Here is an 11,402-nt window from a genome sequence, read left to right as displayed (position 1 = left end):
AGGAAGAAGTATTGGCTATAGCAATAGCACTTAGACTTATATACCGCTGTACAGCCCTCTAAGCGGTTTACAGAGTCAGCCTATTGCCCCCGACAATTTGGGTCCTCATTTTACCGACCTCGGAAGGATGGAAGGCTGAGTCAACCTTGAGCCTGGTGAGATTCAAACTGCCAAATTGCAGGCAGCCGGCGGTCAGCAGTATTGCACTCTAACCACTGCGCCATTGAGGCTCTCATGTTCACAGCCTGGAGTTATTTGTAAAAATAATAAAGGTGGGGCAGGTGAAATGTAATGAGCCCTCGTGGTGCAGTGGTTAGAATGCAGTATTGCAGGCTAACTGCCCACAGCCTGGAGTTTGATCCTGATGAGGTTAATTCAGCCTTCCATCTTTCCAAAGCCGATAAAATGAAGACCCAGATGTTGGGGGCAATATGATGACATTGTAAGTGGTCTAGAGTGCTGCAAAGCACTATGGAGCAGTATATAAGTCTTAAGTGCTATTGTTATGCAATAATAAAGCTCCATATAGTTCTTTACTTTCCCTGAGAACCATCACTCTTCTAGCCCAACCCATCTCACAGGGCAGTGGTTGTAGGGAAAATACAAGGAGCAGTACTGTGTATACCGGATTTTGTGTTGATCAAAATAGAGCTAAGATAAAAGTCAAAACAAATAAGCGCAGCATCTCATTCATGCTCCCCAACAAATGAAACTCAGAGATGAGATACGGTTCAACTAATCTATCGTTGCTGTGATTTCACTGATTCTATTTTGAAATGTCTAAATTGTGACAATCTTGTTGCCAAAGTGGGTTCCATAGCAATTTCGTACCCCGTGAAGGACGTTTTTCCTTGAGTTGACCTCTTTCAGGTGGCCCCATGGGGTTCCACCAGGGTCGGTTGACTTTTGACAACCTTCAGAATTCTATAAATCACTGAGAAGCCGTCGCTCCAGCAGCAGACATGGAAGAGAAGGTCTTCCCCTGCCTTGGGTGCTCAATCACATCTTAGCTTTGCACACCGTATTCCTTGAGGGGTGGCAGGGAAGATGAGGCATGACCCCATCCTGCTCTGATTCAGGCAGAAGATACCTGGAAGTAATCCTATATGGTTCATAGTCCTCTCCCCCATTTACCTTCCTGGTTGAGAAAAAATATCAAATATAGCTTTTCCTTATAGAAAATATCTCCTAGTATGGGGGAAAGTTTCAAAATGGGGATATGAGAACATAGAATAATAAGGTTGGAAGGGATCTTGGAGGTCTTCTAGTTTAACCTTCTGCTCAATTGTCTTATCTGCTGGCAGTTTCTATCCGTTGGTGTATCTTTTCAACAGACAGCAGTCAAACTGGTTGCCACTCATGTCCACCTTCTTTCTATGAAGCTAAGATTACACTGGTTTTATATATGAAGGCGTCACTCTTCTTCCCTAATACAAAGCATTTCTCATCAGCCAGGACATTTGTGGGTGCAGCTGAGGGAGCCCAGTGTGTGTCTGGATAAGGATCCATGGATGGCTCTCGCAGCCTGACAGCCACACATATTTTATTTATATTCCTTGAGCTTAATAGTTCAATCATCCCACAGGCCTTTTGTTCAACCCAAGCAAGGGAACAGCCACTGGATATCCTTCATCAAGGAATTTTACAGAACATTGTTTTACCTCAGTTCAGAACTGAAGAACATACAAATCCCGAAGGCTTTCCCCCTTAATGGCAGATTTGTCCAAAGATCTCAAATACATTAGTGATGTGCCGCCAGGTCCCTTTGTGAAGCAACATTGCTGGAGAGAAGCCCACAACAACAACAACAAATTACTTTCCATGGTACAACTGTCTTTTAAATAAGATCTAGAAGCTAGACACTTCAATATTTAATCTAGTTTTAGTCTGTTTCAGCAAAGGATTTCTTTTTCCAAAATAATTGAAGAGAGGCAATGCCACACTTGCAGTTATGTATATTTATTTTATTGTCACCATCATTTCCTTTTGCAAAATATTTAAGGGATTTATCATCCATACATTCCTTAAATATTTGCTAAGGGAAATTCTTCCCATCCATAATTCTTCCCTTTTTGATATATAAATTATATCATATATATCATTCTTAATACTGAAAAGAGGAAAATTTCGGGCAAGTGTTTACAGATCTTACCCATTAATCCAGAAGTACTGGAAAATACACTTGTGTGCTATACTGTACAATATAATCTCAATATTTATATATGAAAAGAATCATGATCGTTTTTTTTAAAAAAAAAAGTTGATTCCTGCACATTCTTTACTACTCGCATTTTACATTTCAAAACAACGGAACCCAAAGGACAGTAGGGGTTTTCTTCCATTTGGAATAGAATAGAATAACAGAGTTGGAAGGGACCTTGGAGGTCTTCTAGTCCAACCCCCTGCTTAGGCAGGAAACCCTATACCATTTCAGACAAACGGTTATCCAATCTCTTCTTAAAAACTTCCAGTGTTGGAGCATTCACAACTTCTGGAGGCAAGTCGTTCCACTGATTAACGGTGATGCTGGTTGCAGCATCTCTTGCAGGATGCCTTTGAACTTGTTGAAAACACTTGTTGAATGTGAACAAAATCACAGAGCTGGAAGGGACCTTGGAGGTCTTCTAGTCCAACCCCCTGCTCAAGCCGGAGATCCTCTACCATTTAAGACAGGTGGCCATCCAGTCTCTTTAAAAGCCTCCAGTGATGTGTGGGGGCACCCAAATAAAATAACCCTCTTTATTTTTTTTTTAAAAAAACCCACATTACTTCCTCGTAGTCGTCAACTAGGTTATTTTATAGGTTTTGGGCCACCTGATCCGGGTTGCAAAAATCCTGGCGGTCGTTAAACAGCAACAGAGGCAGAAAACTCTCGCTCGCTCTTCGTGAAGAAAGAAAAGCCAATAAGGTCCTCAAACTTGGCCGCTTTAAGACTTGTGGACTTCAACTCCCAGAATTCTCCAGCCAGTTATGCTGGCTGGAGAATTCTGGGAGTTGAAGTCCACAAGTCTTAAAGCGGCCAAGTTTGAAGACCTCTTGCTCAGAGAAGGAAGGTCACGTGGTTCTTCGGGAGAACCCTTCTCTGCGCCGACAGGACGCTGGGTGGGCGTGGCTAAAATAAAGGGGAGGGGCCTGCGGAGGTACTTAAACCCTCGCCTCAACGGTTTCTTTTGAGGGTAGCAGGGTGCGCGAGAAAGGAGGCTGAGGGAAAGTTGGTGCCTGACGGGAGAAATAAACGCCGGGGGGGGGGGCTCTTCTAGGGTGCTATAACCGGGGAGAGGAAGGCTGAGAGAGGTTGACGTTTGAAAGGGGGCGAAATAAGTGCCGTGTGTGTGTGTCCTCTGAAGTGCATTATGGATATGAAGAGGGGAATTTCTTAAAAGCATGAAAACATGGTGGGTGACTTTCGCCCAGTCGCTCTGTCAGCCGAACTCGCCTCACAAGAGTTGTTGTGAGGGAAATAGGAGGAGGAAGGAGTATATGAGGAATGTTTGCCGCCTTGAGTTACTTAAAAAGTAATAAAGGCGAGAGAAAAATAAACGTCACTCATTTCATTAGGTATTTAGAGGGTCTGAGGGGAGCGTTGACTTGGTTAATTATGGCGGGGATCCACCATGTGAGGCGTGGCTTCTTGTCCTGAAAAGCTTGTCATAAAAGAGGCTAATTGGGAAGGAGGCTGAGAGGAGAAATTGGGGAAAGTGGAATGGGACGGTGGGTGGGTGAGTGAATTAAGGAATGGCTGGTGGGGTGGGGGGGCTTACCAGGGGAAAAGAGTTAGGTGGAAGGTGAAGTTTGAGAGGATTTAAGGTCAATATATAGAGAAAATTATATATATATATATATATAGTCCCAAAGGTGCCTTTTTTCAAGAGGCAACTGGACTGAATGGTGAGGAATGGAAGGATCCAGTCAGAGCTGAAGAAGCTTCTTGGATGAGAAGCCAAACTTCTTCAAAACAAAACAAAAACCAGTAATCCAATTGCCTCTTGAAAAAGCATTTTTGGGACAACCATGACTTGTCCCAAACTGAGAATCTCCATAGACATTGAGTGAGAGGAAGGGTGGAGGAAATGGAGAAAATAAGAATACAAATGCCAGTTCAGGGAGTGTTACTATCCCTCTAAGTACATGATATCACAGGAATATTTAAATTTATATGCTGCTCCTCTCATTTAGGGGGGAGGGGTTTGCAGACAGTAAAAAGATAAATATAAAAGTTAAAAATTTGAAAGCTACATATACACAGGTGAAACTTGAAAAATTAGAATATCGTGCAAAAGTTCATTTATTTCAGTAATGCAACTTAAAAGGTGAAACTAATATATGAGATAGATTCATTACATGCAAAGCGAGATAGTTCAAGCCTTGATTTGTCATAATTTTAATTATGGCTTACAGCTCATGAAAACCCCAAATTCACAATCTCAGAAAATTAGAATATTACATGAAATCAATAAAACAAGGATTGTGCATAGAACAATATCGGACCTCTGAAAAGTATAAGCATGCATATGTACTCAATATTTGGTTTGGGCCCTTTTGCATCAATTATTGCCTCAATGTGGCATGGCATGGATGCTATCAGCCTGTGGCAGTGCTGAGGTGTTATGGAAGACCAGGATACTTCAATAGAGGCCTTCAGCTCTTCTGCATTGTTCGGTCTCATGTCTCTCATCTTTCTCTTGGCAATCCTCCATTGATTATGGGGTTCAGGTCAGGCGAGTTTGCTAGCCAATCAAGCACAGTAATCCCATAGTCATTGAACCAGGTTTTGGTACTTTTGGCAATGTGGGCAGGTGCCAAGTTCTGCTGGAAAATGAAGTCAGCATCCCCATAAAGCTTGTCTGTGGAAGGAAGCATGAAGTGCTCCAAAATCTCCTGGTAGAAGGCTGCGTTGACCCTGGACTTAATGAAGCACAGTGGACCAACACCAGCAGATGACATGGCTCCCCAAATCAACACAGACTGGAAACTTCACATTGGATTTCAAGCATCTTGCAATGTGCGCCTCTCCATTTTTCCTCCAGACTCTGGGTCCTTGGTTTCCAAATGAGATGCAAAAGTTGCTCTCATCAGAAAAGAGGACTTTAGACCACTGAGCAACAGACCAGTTCTTCTTTTCTTTAGCCCAGGTAAGACACTTCTGACCTTATTTGTTGTTCAGGAGTAGCTTGACAAGAGGAATACGACAGGATCCGTCTGTGTGTGGTGGCTCTTGATGCACTGACTCCAGCCTCAGTCCTCTCCTTGTGAAAGTCCCCAACACTTTTGAATGGCCTTTTCCTGACAATCCTCTCCAGGCTGCGGTCATCCCTGCTGCTTGTGCACCTTTTTCTTCCACACTTTTCCCTTCCACATAACTTTCTATTAATGTGCTTTGATACAGCACTTTGGGAACATCCAACTTCTTTTGCAATGACCTTTTGAGGCTTTCCTTCCTTATGGAGGGTGTCAATGATGGTTTTCTGCACAACTGTCAGGTCAGCAATCTTTCCCATGATTGTGATTCCTACTGAACCAGACTGAGAGACCATTTAAAGGCTCAGGAACCCTTTGCAGGTGTTATGGCTTAATTAGTTGATTAGAGGGACACTTTGAGCCTAGAATATTGAACCTTTTCACAATAGTCTAATTTTCTGAGATTGTGAATTTGGGGTTTTCATGAGCTCTAAGCCATAATCATCAAAATTATGACAAATCAAAGCTTGAACTATCTCGCTTTGCATGTAATGAATCTATCTCATATATTAGTTTCACCTTTTAAGTTGCATTACTGAAATAAATGAACTTTTGCACATATTCTAATTTTTCAAGTTTCACCTGTATGTTAGTAATTGAATACTGGCTGAGGATGATGTGAGTGGTAGTCCTATACCATGTATCTGCAAATGTGCCCAGAGTAGAGGAAGGTATTTATCCTGAGAAGAATAACAGGACTGCCTCCAATTTGAAGTATATTGTCTAAAATGAAAAATTGAGAGGAGAGTAGAATTGCCTGGAGATACCAATAGAAGGAGGAAGAATTTACTGGCAGAGAATTTGGAGTGATTTTCAGTAGAAACTAGGTATTTTTTCATTTTCAGGTGGAGAAAGTAAAATCCTGAAAGATGAGTTAGAATTAGAATTTAGAAATAGTAGATTCCTTCCTTCCTTCCAATAAAGGAGTTGATCAGCAATTAAAACTTTAACATTTAAATTAATATTGTAGAGCAAACTAGTGACTCTCCCTGTGTTTTTCTGTGTTTTGGACTGAAATTCCATGAACTCAATGCATAGAATGTGCAACAATCTAGTTAAAATCCATGGGCACTACAGCTGCTTTTTGTCTTCTAATGCTTTGTGGAATAATTCAGCAGCAGGATGCAAGCAATCTTCTGAATATCATACCAAGAAAAACAGTGAAATACCAGTGTAAGCATCTTGTTGAATCTATTATTAAGAACTCTACAGAAATATGTGTCCAACAGGGCAATTTCTTATTAAATATGGCTTTCATCACCTGTTTATTAGTTATGGAAATTAAATTGAATTGTGTTGTGCAAATATAACCAAATAGGGCAGGCTGTTTACGATGAATAAATATTAAATAATTATCTTGCATTAATGTATAGTCTGAATTTTCAAAAATATCTGGTTTATTCCTATCAAAATCTGGGCTAGGCTGAGTTTTGAGCCAACTACAATATAATGCTTATATTGAGAGTTCCTGAAACTTTATAAATGGACTTATCCAACTTTCCTCACTAGGAAAGCTGAACTTCTTTCAATATTATTTTTTATGCAAAACTGAGGTTTGGCCAATAAAATACCAGTATTTACAGTATATGATAATATACTTGTGTTATCCATTTTCTTTTTGCACATTTATAAGTCAGTTTTCCATTTAAAAATGCCTGTGGCAATGGAGAATATTTCAAAGCAAAAAGGAAGTAATGCAAGAGAACTCCATATGTGGAAACTGAAACTAGAAACCAGTTTTTTTAAGCTATGTAAGGATTTTATTCAGGATCATATTTAACAACACCAAAGATTTAAAGCATTCCTTTCTTTTTTTAAAGCTGAAAATCTAAAGGTATTTAAAAAGCAAGGACTGTCCAATTTTTCTACTGTTTTGCTGAGTGAAGAAACAAATACTTTATATGCTGGAGTCAAAGATTATATCCTTGTTTTTGACTTAAATGACATTTCTAAAGAAATATCCAGAGTAAGTATTTTAAAATTCTCATGTATCTTTCTATTGAAAACTTTTGTTTATTTTCAATAAAGTTCTTTATTTTACCTATTTATCTCTGTAATTTGGTAGTGCTGACTCTAACCATCAGAAATTCCCTGTAATGTCAGAGACCTTTCTTTTCTAATCCCATCAGTAAGAAAGCTTTAACAAGGTGTAATTTTAAAAAGTGCAAAGCATATCCTCAGTTCACCGAGAAGTGGAACCTCTTGAAAACATGAATCTAGTATATTACTAAAACTCTTGTCTGAGTAAAACAGTGTATTGTGGGGCAACAAGGAATGTGCCTCCCATGGTTTTTATCTAGAGAAGGATTACTGACTGGAATGGGGCCACGGGGGAGGGGGGGAATAGTGTCAGAGGAGTTTGACTGCCACCTGTCACTCAACACCAGCCTTCCCACTAAATAAGACCAAATGACACATAGTCTGATTTTGTTGGATTGAAAACTCAGTATTTCATAGTGCTTGATGCAACACAAGTGCACCAAGCTGATAATGTTAGGTGACTATGGCCGGAGGTCCACAAACTGAACCATACCCTGGTTGCACTTCCTGCTTTGGTAGTTCCTATTCTCACCTATGTTCCATTGAATAGTTTCCTGGCATCTTCCCCCTAAGCCTGCTGTTTGTGAGAGAGCCAAAGTGCTGTCATATTCTGTGCTGATCTTTGCGTAATTAAAAGTTTTTGGAAGTACTTACGATAATACCACTTCTGTTCAAGAAGCAAAGAGATGAGACGTACAAGATTGATGGGAAATACTTCAATCTCACTGGAAATAAAAACTTTTTAAAATGTCTAAAAGTTATTTCAGATATTAAAATACAACCATTGGTACTGAAGAAGATAAATTGCAATAGAGGGAAATTTTCTCCCCTAAATTTTTGTAAATTTGTAAGGAAATTAGGAAGAGAGTTCTAAATAGTATTGCAAACTACAAGAAAGTTGCCATTTCACCAACAAAGAATGACCTAATATCCAAACCTGTATAGAGATACAAAGGACTTTTCTTTAAGCACAATACTTCCTACAGGAATTTAGAAAATCCAATCTATTCCTGGCTAAATATTTTTACCTGAAGCATATGTTTCTCTGCTTCACTTACTTACAGTTCCCAATTCTTTGGGCTTTCACACATTATTCAGAGATCTTTAGAGAAATGGAAAACCTTACTCTTTCTTAGTTTCTCTTCATGGACTTCTCAAAGGAAGTTCTCTTCATTTTGAGAAGACGAAAAATATTTATTAGTAGAGGGAACAGCAGGTGTAATCTGGTTCTGAGAAAATGTGATAGCCACCTCTCACTCATGGAAAGTATAGAGACTGGCAAGCAGGCTATATTCCTAATAATCACAGCCTGATTCAAGGCTGATGAAGCATCAAAACTATTTTTTGCATTTCCTTTTGCTTCCATTGTCTGATCCCTGCTTCCATAATTTCTGTTCTAAAACGCAATTAGCACCATATAGCTCAAGCTATTTTTTAATCAGATTATCTAGCCTAATGACTGCTCTCACTGGCAATAATAGTTAGGGTTTCATTTACTATTTGGTCATTTTTTGCTAAGAAAATGAAGCTGTCTGTGCCCAAACAGGAAATTAGATGTGAACTATGTAAGACCTAAAAGGCTAAGCAGGTCCTGTTGGGCATTATTCCCACAGACAGGGCCTCCTCAGGGTGCTGTTGGCCAGACAGTGTCGGCTGGCGACCCCCAGGGGGAGAGCTTTCTCTGTGGGCGCACCCACCCTCTGGAACCAACTTCCGTTAGAGCTCCGGATGGTCCCTGACCTTCGCTCGTTCCGCCGCGAGTTGAAGACCTGGTTGTTCTGTAGCCTGGACTGATGGGGGGGGGGTGTTACTGAATTTTAAACTGTTTTAAACTGGGTTTTAACTTTATATCGTTTTAATAGGAATTATGCATTTTATGGTTGTGAGCCGCCCTGAGTCCTCAGAGATAGGGCAGCATATAAATTACATAAAATAAATAATTAAATAAATTATATTTCCATTGCTTTTGGCTTGGCTCTTTAGTTTTGATTTTATAGAATGGATCTAAAGCCCTTCATTATTTGCAAATTACCTTTCTCAGGCTTCTGGCAAAAATCTGCTACCTTCTCTCATTGAGGGGGAATGAAGGAGCAGGCAGAGAAGGATAATCTTATCTATTTGTTCTCCTACTACTACTGAAAAAAAAGCATGGCCACATGAGACTCCACCCCTCCACATCATCCTGCATTTATAGGATATTGGTTTCCCCCTTTCCCATTGGCAATTGTCAGAAAGAGAACTAGAGATTGATACAAAAATTGGAGCAGAGAGGCATATAGTAGATTTTTTAAAAAGTGTTTCTCTCAGAAAAATAGTCTAAATATGAAGCCATTTCTAATTTAAGATCGTGTCTGATATCATTCTGGCCATAAAATCTTAATACTTGGATTTTATGTGTTAATCATCCTATATAGAAAGAGGGTACGCCTAACTGAAGGAACTGGCTAGAAACAATAGCATTGGCTCAGCACTTTTACTTTATGGAAGATTTTAATATGTTCATTTGCCTGTTTTTATTCCTAGATATCCTGGTTTGCTTCAGAAGATAGTAAGCTTCAATGTCTTCGCAAAGGAAAAAGCAAGGTGTGCCTTGGTATAAATATTAAATTGATTTCTGGGATAGAGTATGGTTGCACTTCAGGCTTAAACTGATTTTCTTAAATTGATTTAGATAGATTTGTTATAGAAATGGCTAGTGTATATTATCATATAAAAGTAAAAAGCTGAGGTTTTATGTTACTAATTCTACTGTGCCAAAAGAGTAAGAAGTCAATGCTTTTCTTTTTCTTTTCCCCTTTCCCCTACACTTTTCCTTCTTTATTTTCCCATTATTTACAGTTTTCTTTGTACTTCTGTATTTTATATTTTGATAAACTAATATAATACTCTAGGGTTAAATTGATTTTAACAATTTCATTTACTAAGGTGAAATGTGAATTGAAACCTCAAGCAGAAATTACTTGGGAACACTAATAAAATAGTGGGAGATTTGATGGGAATAGTCCTTGTAAGAGATTACCAGATTTGAGCCCAAGGGAGGGGTCAAATGCATCATCAGTCTCAAGTCCCTTTGTACCCACAAGAGATCCAAGTCCAGCCCACCTTGAATTCCATTGACTCTTATCTCCCACCAACTTGCTTCAACCGTTAGTAGTTCAGATTCTTGTAGACAGCTTGCAACAAACCTTTGTGTTCATTTAAACTGCCTGATTTCCTGCGTTTGACAGTCCTGCCTGTCAAGCTAGTATCTCTGATTGGCTAATATATAAAGAAACCTGCCTTCAGAAGTCCTGTAGTAGTGTTTTAGAAAAATTGTTTATTTAGAAATTGGCTCAGGGGAACAGGATCAGGACCATAAATTGTATGACTTTTTACATTTGCAAATCCATCTTGATCCAGCAAATGTAAAGCATCATTGGCTAACCTTTGGTGCATTTTTCTAATTGTATTGCTACATATAAATGTAATATATAAATAAAAATATCACCTTTTTATAAAGAAGTAATAATAAGAATCAATATGATTTAAAATCCTATTTTATTTATTTTAAATCCTATTTTAAGCTGCATCTTGAAATAGAGCATGTCTAAAGAAAATTCATCACCAAATATATAATATTGTGGAAGTGAAAAGACACATCTCTTTATATGTGGCAGTAATTGAGATGCCTTATTGTTTGCAGCTCATGAACTAATACTTTGCATGAAAAAAGGATGGGAAGATTAATTTCAGTATACAGGACAGATTTGTTAAATACATAAAATAAATAGATATGGTTGTCCTCCTTATACTATTAACTTTTCTGTCTGATCAATACATGTCCAGTTTTGTTAATTTATTTTACTTTTAATTTTCTTTTCATCACTCCTTTCTTTTTTTTTGTTAATGTAATTCCAAAACAGGCAAATCAATTGTGTTTTTTAATTGTACTTAAACGACTAAAATAGTAAAAAAAAATAAAAGCATAAGAAAAAATATACAAATCTGCAATTCAAAACATTCAAGAAATCATCTTTCAAAACCAAATTATCAAATTATTATTAGTCATCTTGCACCATCTGAAAGGATGATGGGGCAAATATTAGGTAGAATGAGAACTTCAGTCATATATTTTACAAGTTACA

General features: G+C 38.6%; 1 protein-coding gene across 6 annotated transcripts in view; it reads left to right on the top strand.

The window, feature by feature from the left end:
- The first annotated feature begins 3,118 nt into the window (after positions 1-3,118).
- Positions 3,119-11,402, top strand: part of LOC117668594 (semaphorin-4E-like) — a 37,625-nt gene continuing 29,341 nt past the window's right edge. For 2 of the 6 annotated variants that reach the window (XM_034422597.3, XM_087877193.1), the window contains exons 1-4: positions 3,123-3,395; positions 6,277-6,411; positions 7,059-7,204; positions 9,802-9,861. In XM_034422597.3, coding sequence (XP_034278488.1) covers positions 6,303-6,411; positions 7,059-7,204; positions 9,802-9,861 — 315 coding nt within the window. In that variant the 5' untranslated portion in view covers positions 3,123-3,395; positions 6,277-6,302. Of the gene's footprint in view, positions 3,396-4,793; positions 5,133-6,276; positions 6,412-7,058; positions 7,205-9,801; positions 9,862-11,402 lie in introns of those variants that run through there. The other 4 variants (XM_034422595.3, XM_087877285.1, XM_034422598.2 and 1 more) reach the window with 4 other exon arrangements.

The sequence above is a fragment of the Pantherophis guttatus genome, chromosome 1 (genome assembly GCF_059756535.1).
Source record: "Pantherophis guttatus breed Tessera chromosome 1, ASM5975653v1, whole genome shotgun sequence".
NCBI classification, from domain to species: Eukaryota; Metazoa; Chordata; class Lepidosauria; order Squamata; family Colubridae; genus Pantherophis; species Pantherophis guttatus.
This window is presented reverse-complemented; position numbering and strand designations above follow the sequence as displayed.